Source organism: Channa argus, chromosome 16, assembly GCF_033026475.1.
Source record: "Channa argus isolate prfri chromosome 16, Channa argus male v1.0, whole genome shotgun sequence".
In the NCBI taxonomy this organism is placed as follows: Eukaryota; Metazoa; Chordata; class Actinopteri; order Anabantiformes; family Channidae; genus Channa; species Channa argus.
In genome coordinates this window covers 4,649,926-4,664,489 of record NC_090212.1, presented here as the reverse complement: position 1 = coordinate 4,664,489, position 14,564 = coordinate 4,649,926, and the positions used below count along the sequence as shown (strand labels likewise).

At 39.1% G+C, this 14,564-nt stretch overlaps 1 protein-coding gene across 2 annotated transcripts in view; it reads right to left on the bottom strand.

Annotated features, from left to right (window-relative positions):
- pdss2 (prenyl (decaprenyl) diphosphate synthase, subunit 2) overlaps window positions 1–14,564 on the bottom strand; it is a 30,005-nt gene that overhangs the window by 14,680 nt on the left and 761 nt on the right. For both annotated transcript variants that reach the window (XM_067479366.1, XM_067479364.1), the window contains exons 2-3: window positions 8,696–8,830; window positions 932–1,130 (exon numbers count right to left, since the gene is read on the bottom strand). In XM_067479366.1, coding sequence (XP_067335467.1) covers window positions 932–1,130; window positions 8,696–8,830 — 334 coding nt within the window. The remainder of the gene's footprint in view (window positions 1–931; window positions 1,131–8,695; window positions 8,831–14,564) is intronic.

Here is a 14,564-nt window from a genome sequence, read left to right as displayed (position 1 = left end):
GTGTCCTGTATGTAGCTTAATGGTAAGCCACATATATGGAAAGCTGAAGAAGAACCACAACTTGCAGGAAACAAGCATTACATATGATGGTTCTTTCCAGGGGTACTAAGAAGTGATAGACAAAGCTGGGACACACTTGTTTTCTTTTCAGTACCTCATGAAGTTGACTGGTGTTGGAAAATAAGCTAATTTGTAACTTTCTAATGGCATATTTGTGTGTGTTTTCTTTGTTGCCCCCCACAAACACTTCTTATTCCATTTTGTATATAAAGGAGGTGTATTTTGAATATGAATGTGTTTATATTTGCAGAGCATTTCTGTTTTCAGCTGTGTTTTATGTATTTGCAGCATTTTTATCTAAATGTTGCACCTGTTTGGTCAAATTGATTTTTTTCATTTACTTGTTTTTGCTGGGCTAACACAGCCAATTTACATAAAAATCACATATTCAGTTTGGAGTCTGAGGTCCGTAATAGTAATCTTGTTAATAACCTCAAACCGTTAGATTTAACTTGTGGCCCACCTTTGAAGTTCTCACCCTCAGGAATCAGTCAGCTACACTTGTAAAGTGAAAAGGCATCCGCATACACTGCACCAGTAATTCAGACAAACATAATTATACCGCATATAATCCCTTAAATTTTGTTTTACTAAAATGGGATCATTTAAATAGAGATCATTTTTCTCTGCAGTTATTATGCTGTGAAAAATAAATTCCCTGATCAATGGAAACTTCAACAAATAACCCCAGCAAATGTGAGAGGCTAAGTTGGGATGTGGAGTGTGAGAAAAGTGATAAGCCATTTGTGATATGTGCGGCTGTGAGGACTGCTGGGAGCTTACATTAAGACAGCAGTGTTTCTCATTAATATTACTAATGTCAGATCAGATATTTCTCAGGAGAATGCTCCCTGACTGTCAGACAGGGTACCTTAGTGTTATTCAGCTTGGCCAGTCCGGTACAAGCGTTCGCTAACAGGAAATCCCCGCTCAAGACAGCCATCTTATTCCCAAACTGCATGTCCTTCAGTGGGCCGTCTGAAACCGTCCACTCTTTCAGGTCGACTATCCCACGATGCACCAGGAATGCCGTGTGGATCAGCTCTGTAATTTCTGCCAAGTTCCTTTGGCTATGAAACAGAAAATAAAGGGATACATTTATAAAAATCACAGCTTTTTTGTCAACAGCTTTTAAGAGAGGCGTTTCAGAGGCTTGACAGCTAGAGAGCTTTTTGACAGAAACCTTTTCATTGTCTTTATGCTGGCGTAATATGCAGGTTTGGCAAGTTTGAAAACTCATTCAAGACATCACATACAGGTGTAGACACCACAAAGGAATCAATCAAAGAAACATTTTATGGGCTTTTTTTATTTCTTCCATCTGACAAAAGGAAGAAAACATCTATTTAGTTAATGACATTACAACATTCTGATGCTGAAACTGTGTTTTATTTTGACTAAAATACACAACACGTCTCCAGACAGACTGCTGGGATCACACCGTTTGAAACATTTACTGACCAGACAACTTAAAAGAAGACATTACGGTGTATTTAAAATAAGAGAGATTCTCCACAGCCACAAATTGTCTTAAAACCAAATCAAGTCAAAATTAGTGTACTCCGGGGCAGAAACTAGCAGATATGTCAGACATCTTGTCGCTGTGTGTCAGGGGTTGTGTTAAAAAAAGAAATTAAACTTATCATTAGCAAATAACAGCCATTCTTGATTATGAGAGAAAAGACATAAAAGTGGTCTTTGAATAGAGCCTTTCAGAGCAGCCTTAGGGAGGATATAATCAAATGTTGATTCAGTCATTGGTGGGGGATAATTAGGCCCCTCTCCATATGGAAGGAGCTCGCCACGCTGTGACAGGAGGGATCCATCCAGACAGGGTTGGGTGCGCTGATAGCTACTTACGACCTTCTTTCAGCCACTGTGAGAACCTGATGAGCCAGTCGTCTGCCTTGTGCTCCAACCCCTTCCAGCACAAATTCACACACACATACTCGTGTCTTGTAGCCAGGTAATTGCCATGTTCACTGTTGGCGTGGAAAAGATGTGATTAAAATTCAATAATGTCATCTATTTCGGCTCTCAATCACACCCATTGTCTGGTTGGTTTCTCTGCTCGGTGACGCAGAGCAACAACACGCTCACCACGAATGAGAGTTAATAAGTTCAGCATTTAAATAAGAGGAAATTAACAGATTGACAGTCGCGTGTTCTCAAGGTGCCTCAGAGTGATGGCTTCACTCGACAGGTTTCAAGAAGAGAACTCATTGTTACAACAAGAAGAGCACGGCAAAGCCACGACTGTGGCTGATTTCAGGTCATAAAAATAACATTTTAAAGTTTATTTCAACTCCCAGGTCAAGCTTTACAGTGACCGTTTATTTCGGCCGCTAACAACAGCAAGAACAACATATGGGTGATAAGCATCTACTCATGGTTCACATCATGACTTAATGTTTCAAAACTAAAAAATACAAGTGTGACGACCAATACTGTCAAATTATTATTATTATTATTATTATTATTATTAATCAGCAGTGGAGTAGAAAATGCAGATACAATCCCCCATCATGTTATATACACCATTGTATATTGCAATATCAATGTAGTATAGTATATATTTTCCAGATTATAGTTTGATGCCATTTATGGATAAATAAATTGGTCTAATCAGGAAAATGCTTAATTGACAGATTGAATTTATTTTTATGCAAAAATTGAGCAGACCTACACATATGCATATTTAAACATACAGGTAGAGCCTAATGTAGGACTGATAGATAATGCAGATAATGGCCCTAAATCTCATATCTATCTATGATTTGATGAAGTTCCTTCACTGGCCATAAGGCATAAATGTCAACTTCTTTTTTTCTGATTTAAGAGTAGGTGTGTGCACGATGGATTACTACGCTTTATAGCATATATATTGTACTATAGTGCATTTTCGGAAAAAAACAAACTATGCCAATACAAAGTTCTGATTTTCAAAAACAATAGACATTTTTTGTATCCTATGATAGACAACATGTGTAAGGACAAAAGCAGGCATAAATTACCTAAAAACACACACACACACACACACACACAACCACTACTTTTAATTAATTCATAATTGAATAATATTGAACTACAGCACAAAACACCATCCTCCATCAACCCAGATTAGCTGAACCCCAGTGTATGCACATCCCAAAGCTGTGCCTCCAATCTAGCTGTCCTGATGAGTAGCAGTGGAGCTTGGGGAGGAAAAAAGGGGGACAAGGGGGCTGGTGTATAAATAGCTTTGGTACCCAGTTGCATAGCAACCGATGCCATCTTGTCGAGGTGTAACGCCCCTCACCACGCCCCTTGTCCTGACTGTTCTGTTCCATTTTCCTCCCTCTGCAGTCTCACTATCAAATACAGGCTAACAAATCTGAGCGTGTCCCTGAGTGTGATTGAAAGAAGTGGCCTCAGACAGAAGGCATGGCTTTCATTTGTCAAAAGAAATATAGGCGTTGTGGGTACAAGTTGGACTAGCTGTACAGCTGTGCATCTATCTGTCCATCTATCTGTCCATCTATCCATCTATCTATCATCTTGGTGCTTTGGTGAATCATCAGTGTCAGGCAGCAGAGTGGGAAATGTTTAACAAATGCTGCCTGTCAGGAGGGAGGAGACCATCCCCCAGAGGTTTCAATCACCCCAAACCTGCCCCACCCTAACTCCCTCCATCCTTCCATCTTGCCATCAGCAGAGGTGCTAATGAGCCCAGGAGAGGTGGGGGGAATGCCGGGGGGAGACAGAGAGGGAGCAAGATAGTGCAAATGAGGTGATCAAGTCATGCTGTGTGTGTGTGCATTAGGACCATCCATCAAATATGAGTGAGAGAATGCTGCATGTGGCAGTCCGTGATGTACTGTCACAATGATGTGAGTGCCAGGTTGTGACACAACGTGAGTGTGTACTAACTCGTCCTGTTGCGAGACATAACCCGCCGACCCTGTACGGCCTTTCAGACCGAGCAGGATCCGACTAAAGTGCTTCCATGACGCCTGGTTTATTCCAATTAATTCTAATATTAGGATGTTCCTGTGCAGACACAGCTCCACTACACATACATGCCTTGTGCCAGCTAGCAGCAAGAAAGAAGCCTTTCAGGGAGCCAGTGCTCAGCCGCGCCAAACACAGCAGTCACTTCTGGAAACCACTTGGCACACACCCATGTCCTGATTCTGAGCTGCATGCTGGTAGACGACGCGTGTACTAGGACCTTAGGGTGCTACCGGAAGCACTTTCAAAGCAGCACATTAATATTACTTTTTTAAACAATGAATACATGTACAATGAATACACCCCCATTTCTTCTACACATAGAATCTACAGGGTATGTGTTTAACTCACTCTAAAGAACAGTTAATTAATGATTAAACTAGGATTGATTACTAAAGTAATAAGATTAGTAAAGATGGGGCTACTGTGATTTCACACATTGGAGAGTGACAGGCAGACAGAAAATTGGGTTTTTTCAAAAAAAAAAAAAAAAAAAAATCCCAAGGAGTAAGTGTGTTCTCACACTTAAGAGGTTTTTAAACCGACCTCATTTAGTCCAGTTGAATCAAACTCTCATTCAGTTATTTTTCTTTTTTTGTCCTTTCGGCTTATCACACAAGTATAGGGTCACCACAGCAGATCATTGTCTGCATGTTGATTTGGCACAGTTTCCCTTCCTTGACGCGACCCTCCCCAATTTCTACCGTGCTTAGACCGGCACTGCACAGCTGGGGATGGGAAAAGGCTGTTGGGGTTCAGAGTAATCACACCAAAACAACTGTAATGAAATTTGTTACTTGATGTAGCCTTGTCCCAGGCCCAGATAAACTCTGGAGTGGTTTCTGGCCCAAATCCACTAGTTCACAGCACATCTTTAATAAGTGTTAAGTAGCATATTATTTTGTATGCTTTTTCAAAGTGCATTCCCAGAGACTCACCATGGTTATGAACAAACTGTAATTGTGTTGTTCATAACAAGTTGTTTTATGATGGTTCTTTTTTTTTTTATCCATAGGAATATTCACCATTGCTTAACAGGATCTACTTCCTGTATTTACTTTTCTGTTTCCGCCCCACTGAGCATACAAGACAATTCCTGTGTGACTGTTTGTAATACATTATAGTTTGATTGTTTTCTGTGTGAGAAAGAAAACCAAACCAAAGGGAAAATGGCCCAAATTTAGAAACTAGTCTGCTGATTTGGACCAGACCAAACAAACTACAGTTCTGAAAGCCCCTTAAGACCCAGAAAACGAACATGGACAGATTACCAATGATTTTGTTCTATGTATGGGAACACCTCAAGAAAAGTCATACCCCTCTGAAGTAATCTTTAAGGTTCAATTCAAGGTTCAAGCTTTCAAAGTGCTGCAGATTTATTTAGCCTTTGCCATTACAGGTCTTATTCCAAGTGAAATACACAATTAATCGAAAGCAGAAAAGTCACAGTAACTATAGTGTGAAAAGAAAAAATAAAAAATAAAAAAAGGGCCAAGGCCCCATCATAGCTGAAACAGACCAGAGAGAATTCACACTCCTCTTTTAAATGCACTCAGATGGTGAAGGTCCACCTTTTGGTTTAATTTAAGCTCATTTTTAGTATGTTTGCTCATTTCAGAATAAGTGGATCAATTTACTTTAACTAAATGCATCATGAGTAGTCATGAAAGAATTGTTATCCTCTTATTGGTTAAATGAACATGGGGCAGAAACACAAAAGTGACAAAAGAAGAAAAGTCCCGTTGAACTGTATACTGATGAATATTCCCATAAGATTTTTCTCCAACATCGAATAACTGCACAATTGGCTTTTGGTCATAACCGGTAAATGTGGGCAAGATTTCAAGCAGGTAAGTTAATTTAGGAGATCTTGTGTATGCCCAGTTGACCGGCTAAGATAAAAGGAAATGCTGATTTGGAGAACGTAAGGCAGCAATTAAATATGTCAACCAAACACATGAAACATGTCATCACGTTTGGCCATGTGCCCGACCCTGACCGTTGTGTCTATATTAGTTTTTGGACAAAGCTGATGGCTGACTAGCAACCAAGTGTGCAGAGAAGATTACATTTTGGTTTTAGCATCTGTATTGTAATTAAGAATATTATGATTCATTTAGAAAGTAATCAAAGTTAGCTTTTAAGTAGACTGGGTTTTACTTTAGTTTAAAAAGAACTACATATAAAAATATGTGGTAACTCAGTGATTGCACACAAATTATTGCAAATAATAGCTTTGCTATATATATGTTTAACATAAATTATTTATTTGTTAAAAAAAAAAAAAAAACTTCTACAGTGGATTCAAGGATAAATAATTTAAAATCTCAAAATGTAGCCTTTGGTTTTATACCAAATTTTTACAGTACTTCAGGTTTTTCCAAAATAAATGATATACGTTTTTATTGCTTCTTTTACTGTTGTTATATTCACTAAATCACTTTAGCTTTTATAGGCTTTTATAAATATTCATAATTCAACTAAACACAGGCAGCCAAGACTGGTAGGAATTTATTTTGTAGGTATGTGGTTAAAAATAAGTATAGGAAAACCGATATACAATGCTGCCACTCACGAAAATGTAGGGTTCATCTTCTGGGGACCATATATACTTGCTAGAAAGGTGAAATAAAACCTACTACTGAAACCTGAATTAAATTCAAGAGGTCATCAAAGTCCTCTGTGGACCATGAATGTCTGAATAAAAATTCACATCGGTTGTAAAATCTCTTCTCATCCTCACTGTTTGGCACTGTAGGGTGGTCATAAAAGCAGCTTCTGAAGGAACTTTTTAAAATTATTTTTCCAGTTAACTACATTCTAAACATAACAAAAATAATTAAAAAAAACTCCCAATAATGTAACTATGGCTGTATTGCACCTATACTCCATCATATTTGCAAGATGATGTAGTGTTTCATTTACAGGAATTGATATGGACAATAACCACAGAGGACAAGATAGAATTACCTGACATGAGGATTTAATTTCAATATTTATCCTTCAGCAGCCATGTAACAGGGACAAAAGTGGCATCACCTTTCTGGGTCTGCTTGCCATGCACATTTATGGCTCTACAATGCAATGTTACACATGCTTACTGCCCTGTTTTTTTCAAAGCAAGGAAACACAGATGTGGCTAAAACAACACAACAAAAAAATGTAATTAAAAACTATAGGTCCTGCAAACCTTTATGACTTTGGTTTCTCATTGAATAAAAGAAGGAAGCTGTGAAAAGGACTGAATTCTTATTCTACAAATCTTCTAAAAAGGCCCGAACAAAATTACAAGATAAATAAGTGGATTGTGGTGACATTTCAAACACACTATTGTCTTCAATCTTATAATCAATCATTCAGCCTTTTTAAATGTAGAAAAGTCCTCATTGTGCCGTTCGGTATCATTGTGTGCGCCACACTGAACAAAGAGAAGACAAAGAAAGAGGGGAGTTATCTGAAAAAATCTGAAAGAAAATTACTGCCAAACATGATCAAGGTAAAAACTAAAAGACCATCCTCGAGCAGCTTGGTGTTCTTGCAGCCACAGTTGCAAAAATCATGAGGAAGTTATAGGTCAATGGGACTGTAACCAAACTCCCAGGAAGTGGCAGCAAGAGAATAAGTGAGTCCAGGCTGAACAGAAGGAAAGTTTAAATGGTGTAAGAAAATAAAACAAGGAAAACACCAAAATAGACAAAAGCTGTATTGCAAGGTCAAGTACAAAGAGAAACTGAATAGTTGTCACAGTGCTTCTAGGAGCCTGTTGTTACTATAGATTAAATGGATTCGGAGCTGGAAAGAGGTAAAGTTGCGAGAAACCAACCTTAAACCTAAGAGAAGTGAAGAAGTGTGGGTCAAACTACCAGTAGAGAGGCATCACTAGTGGTGCCTATACACTCAGGGATTTTGGACTGTCCCGTATGAAAGATCAACACATTTAAGGATATCTTTGGTCATGGCTTGTAATCAATGGTCTTTTGTTTCACTACGAGAATGGTTCAAAGCCTTATTACTAACATAAAATTTAAGACTCATGTACCTACATCTACTTGACTACTAACCAACCAATTGAAATGCAGCATTAAATGATGCACTGATCATAAATCACAAACTTAGCTTACACTCTCTTAGAATACTTAGCACTTAGCCACGACCAGGTCCACATTCTCCTCCTCTTCAGTAGGTGTTCTCCTACAGTACATGCATATGATGGCGATTCCAATTTTATTACACCTGTGTCACATGGTGTAGATTATAACCACATCAGTTGGCACAGTCTGAAAGTGCCGTAAGAGCTAAAAAAAAAAAACCATCCTAGTTTGCAGTGACTACTTAAAAACGATTATAAAGGTTACAATTTTTTCACAGTCTTCTAGTCATTTGATGTATGAACTAAAATATAAATCTGTATCTGAAATTAAAAAAATAATCAAATACAATCAATATATATAAATATAGTAAAATATATGTTAATTACTTTTGTAGATTTCAATTCATTTGAGATTTAATTTTTTGTTTAAGCTGAAGTATTTTACACCACATCGGTTCATAAGAACAGAAAGCTGTGGGAGAGCAATAGATGACAATAGTGCATTCAAACAAGGGAAAGGATGCCAACCAGGGTCCGTCATTTCAGGTGATTTACCTAGGGTAGATGCCACTGACCATGTCCTGAGCCAGGATATTGGAGGCTCCATGGCTCGGCCCCGCAGCTTTGGACAAGAGAAGGACGACCAATCCCCTCATCTGAAGGTTGTTCTTGCTGTCGTACACAAAGCCCCTGCAAGATAACACCAGTGGTAGATTTATATACAAGTAGACCTTTCACTGAATGCTTGTCAAAAGCTGGTCCAAAAGTAATCGGACAGATAAATTAAGCAGGAAAACGCTAAACTTACAAGCCAAGACGATAATAATCACACTTAAAGGACTATAAGCAAGCAAGCAAGCTGTATGTAGTTTATCATAAACATCACCATTCACACAAAGAGTACAGTACTTTATGAAAAGATTTAACAGTTAGCATTTATTTTTTCATTTCTTTTAGCCCTCTGCCTTGTGTTGTGAAGAGCCTGTTTCCGGTTACACCTGCTTTCCCTGCCACGCAACAGTAGTGGATATGATGCAGTGTGTGTATAGTGGTGTGGAAATAATGTAGTCTACAATAATATTTTCAAAATAAGAGTCTCCCTTTTGCTGTAAGCAATACCACCGATTTCAAGCAAAACGTGAACATTTTTAAAAATACTGTGAAAGGCAGAGGCTTCAGAAACCAAAACACTGAGCTGAAAAACACTAAACTGCTCCACTCAGCTGAGGAGAGCTGAAAAGTTGGGTGATAATCCGTTGCAGTTTCATCTTTACAAATTATCCCTTTTTACATCCACAGTCAGTGGAACAATTTTAAATAGAAAAATATATATTATTTGGCCTCTTTTAGGGTACTTAGGAAAATCAAGACAGAGAGGAAAAACATATCTGAGGGCCTATTTGATTTAGAGAGGTAGAAGTGCTACCTGGTCTTGTTTAAACAGAGTTCACATCAAGGCAATTTCTTACAGACCAATTCCATTCTGCTGGATGAAGCTGCAGACCAATAATTACCATATAATGTATTGTGCATTATAAAAATGTGTATTGTGTGTGTGTGTGGGTGAGTTGGGTGGGGGGTACTCTTGCCATCTTGCCAACAACCTTCCGACACATTTGCTGAAACACAAATAAAGACACACTCAGTGCTTTGGTAACGGCCTGCGTGGTGGGCAGATTAAATATCTTTTTACCCTCTCTGGGGAGCGGTTAGACAGAGCACCTCTAATCCTGTCCCTATGGGTACCCCTTGTGCCATGAATCACACTCTCGTTAGGGCCTCTGAGACAGACAAGCGGCCACGCCCCTTGCTCCGCTCGATGCCCAGACAGCAGCCCTCACCACCAACACTTAAGATTCCCCCCTGACACCTCTGCCTCCCCCCTCTCTGACCCACCCCTGCAGCATAGGGGGCGGTGGAGGAACCCAAGACAGAGAGTGGATGAGAGAGATAGAGCATGAAGGGAGGGAGGGGATGGAGAGCAATGGAGGGAATAGAGGCCAGACAGAAATACGAAAAAAGATGACAGAAGAAATACATGAATGATTCACAATATTCGGGTTCTGAAAGGAAAAACATACAAATGCCCTAAACCTTTCTTGCTTCCCAAGAACCTAAATTTATTATATAAAACACTTCGCACAACATTTCCAAAAATGTATATCAAAATTAACATTATGTAGGACTTTCTTTTATCACAGTTCATGAGATTTATTTATGATCACTTGATATCTTTACTCAATTGGAAAATAGTGACGGGCTTGGCTCACTGAGGAGTGAGCAGCATGGCCCACTGAACAGAAAGCAGCTAGAAAGCTGCATGGCTCATGGGGAGTCCAGGTAAGCCAGTGGCCTGAGGGTGGCAGATGATTAATATTTATGTCACTATCCACATAGGCATACATCCATCAATCACAACCGCCCTACTGCAAAAAGGGTGGGGCAAGAATGATGTGGAAATTGAGAAATGGTGGGGGCTACAGAGAAGAAGAGAGGGAGCAGAGAGAGAGAGAGAGAAATGGGGTTCTGTCATTTTAAAGGGTTATGAACAGGTCACCACGCGTTTTACTCTGCAATGGCAGCACAGGAATTTAGGAACTTTAGCCACTGCATGCAAGGGCTGGAAATAATGCATGCAAAGGTATGACCTCATGTGTGGTGTCATATTGATCCCGTGTCTCCAATTTTCCTAAGTCATGAATGAATGTGGCTTAAAGCACCTGCCTCTATGTGGACAGACAATGTGGTCTTTATAGATGATGATCATGAATTGCTAAAAACATCAATAAACAGCAGTTTACTTCAATTTCTAGGGTTTGATTCTAGGGGGTGACTTTTGCGCAGGAAGGTAGAGCGGTTGTCCACCAATCTCACAGTTGTTGGTTCAATCCCCGGCTCCTCCAGTGAGCAAGACACTGAACCCCCAACTTAGTTGCTCCCAGTGAGTGTTGGCCAGCTGCATAACGGTGTGTGTGTGCGTGTGTGTGACAATGGGTGAATAAGAAGCAGTGTAAAGCACTTTGAATGCCAATAGGTAGAAAAGTGCTATATAAGTGCAGAGCCATGTGGTTGGCACTGTCGAGGGTTGGAATTCACTGGCCTCTGTGGATGGATTTTGCATGTTCTCTCCATGCTAGCATAGCTTTTCTCCAGGTAATCTGGTTTCCTCCCACAATCCATCCATTCATTATCTGTAACTGCTTATTCTGATTAGGGTCTCACTGGTGCTGGAGTCTATCCCAGCAATCATTGGTCTATAAGGGGGGTACACCCTGGACAGGTCTCCAGTCTCTCTCAGGGTCGACACAGAGAGACATGCACAGACAGACAAACATTCAGACTCACATCGACACCGACAGGGCAATTTTGGAGTCACCAATTAACCTAACATGCATCTCTTTGGACTGGAGGGTTTCACAGCGCAGTGCAGCATAAACATGCAAACCCCACACAGAAACTGTGAACTTTCCTGCTGTGAGGCAGCAGCGCTAACCACTCCACCACCATGCTGCCTCCCACAACCTAAAAACATGAAAATTGCTCGTGTGAATGTGTGAATATTTTATTTATGTCCAATAAGGTCCACAGCAGGTAGTTTGGCAGTGTGAGGTCTTACAGTTTTCCAACATAGTGATTAAACAATGAACCCACAGTTGTTTTACTTTTTAAAATTATTCTTTAGGTACAAATAGGTTGTATGTATGTTGCTGTTTCGAAAGGAAATCATTTTTTCAAATTCTTCCAATTCTGCTGACATTCTCTGAATGCAGCACAATTGCTGAACAAGAATCTGGCGATCATGTGAGTTGTTCTCAGCAACTGTCTATCAAAGGTGAATTCAAAACACACATTTGCAAGTGTGGTGGTTTATTGTTTCAAGTGTTATTATCTCCTCAGCAAATAGTTCTTAACTTGGCTCTGTCTTGGATCAAAGGACTAATTCAGTCATTCTCAACAGCTCCTTCTTCAATTCTTTATAGCTGAACTTTTGTCGCTAAAGCTTTTAAATTACAGTTTTCAACATTCATTGTCCTCACGGCACCTGAAGTGGGTACAGATATTGTGAATCAGTTCACGTTATCTTAATGGTCATTATTTATCAAGATAGTACAGAATAAAGTCGAGGTCAAAAAAAAAGAGAGCAGAAAGCAGCAGAAGAACTGAATCACTCTCTCAAGGACTGTCCTTAAATCAAGTAAAGTTTCTTCTCCTGCAAAACCGTCCCCTCACTGTAACTCCAGACTTTTGGGCAAAGTTAGCTGAGCTGCAGTTTTTGAGAATGAAAGGAAAGGAAAAACCGAAACCCAACTCCACGAGGGTCTGCCTGTCTGCTATTGTGGATATTTTTATCTGTTGTGAGTCTAAAGCGGAGACACAGTGGGAAATACGAACCAGCCAACCCAAGCTGACAGTGAGGAGTCAGACTGTCAAGAGGTCTGTTTCCCCCTCACCACCCCACCCCCTGCTACAACACTCAAATGGATTGTCATATCAAATTTAGGTGTATAGGTTATTACACCCTTGGGCTCCTATTTCCAACACACCCGTCTGGATAGCAGGATTGAGCTTGAGGACTCTCTTCTTCTCCTCGCCTGGTTCTCCAAGGTCCTCATTTCTTTGACATAATTTCTTATGTTTAGGCAACTCCTGCAATAAAGTGATATAATGATATTTGGGACATGTGATCTGTTCTTGCTCCTGCTTCATCAGTAAGCCAATTGTTGCTTTGCAGTCAGATTACAAATCAGCTCCATTAGCTGATACACAGCTGTGTAAGTATTCATGCCCCTGTACTTTTTAAACAGTTTAGTGTACTATAGATTTTATTCAGAATTTAATATAATATCAAAACTAAATGTCCAATCGCTTTACTATGCCTCAGACGAACTTCAGTCGAGTTCTAAATATCTGAGGAATAACTGAAGAAAATCAGAATAGACATGAACACAGTTAAGAATGCCACAGCAAAGGCTCTAAAAACTTTGGTAAAATATAAAAATAAAATATATCTTCACTTTGTTATATGAGTTATTTTGGGCAGATTATTAGTAAAAATGAATATCTTTAGAAGTGATTGTAAGTCTGCTTGGTAAGTGAGTCATCTCATCAAGTAAATTTATACCCAAGACTCTGGCACAATTGTCTGCCCTAGTCTGAACCAAAAATATGGCATTTACTTCAAAATGTATGCATGTATGGGTATTAAAGTCTGTCTCAGCAGAAACACAGGTTTGAACACTTTGTGGTGCCTTTTATTTTTTGGAATATTTTTGTGATAAAGAATTGATGGAAGGAAGAAGCAATTTGTGACTTTTTTCACCCCAAATGCTTTTCAATGTCTTCACTCATTTCACAACAGTTATTTAACTTGTCTGTGAGCACAATTAAATTAAGTAAGACTTCACCAATTTAAATTTGCTTTATGCAGAGTTTTCAGCGGCAACATGACCAACACTACAACCTCTGTTGAATGAGAAATAAGATGACATCATCTGAACTAAACCATTCCTCTAGATTATGTAATTTGGAGGCATTTTCCAAAGGTGTTTTAATATGGGGAAAGCATTCATGTGCATCTACAACCAAACTAGAGCAATGGGAGGTTTATCATAAACATATCCATTCACACAAGGAGTAAAGGAACTTTATAAAATGATGAAACAGTTAGCATTTATTTTTCCAAAATTATTTCTTACAGCCCTCTGCCTTGTGTCTTGAAAAGCCTGGTTCCAGTTACACCTGCTTCCCCTTCCACACAACACTCAGCTTAAATGAGCAACGTCTCGTAGCCAGTAACAGCATGAAAATAGTATGAATAGTGGATATGATGCAGTGTGCGTAGTGGTGTGGAAATAATATAGTCTACAATATTACTTTCAAAATAAGAGTCTCCCTTTTGCTGTAAAACAATGCCACTGATTTCAAGAAAAATGTGAACATTATAAAAATACTGGGAAAGGCTGGCAGAGGTATCATCAATTTGGAAACAAGTCAGTAAAGTTGTCCTTTAAGTGCTGGACCAAAGCACTCCAACTGATGTTTTCAAGTCTATTTTACTGTTGGTGACAATGAGGGTCACTAGGATGATGATGTCCAAAAACTTGGGTCCAAATGTAAAATATCACTTATGCTGGATAAAAACATCAATAGCTGTGAGTGTCATGTGTAGCTATTAGGAAATAAACACGTCAGGAACTAAGATAATCTCATATCTGCAAATGTTTTCTGTGTTTCAGTCTGACTTTGTTACCATTGCATATCAATGCAGAAGTGCAGCATATAAACAGTAACACATTGTACACACTTAATTAAGCTTGAACTATGATGCACTGATTATTAAAATAACTATACAAACAATACAGCAATGTGATAGCTACAGTAAGAGACAAAGCATTGACAAAAGGTTGTATTGATAACAAGCAAT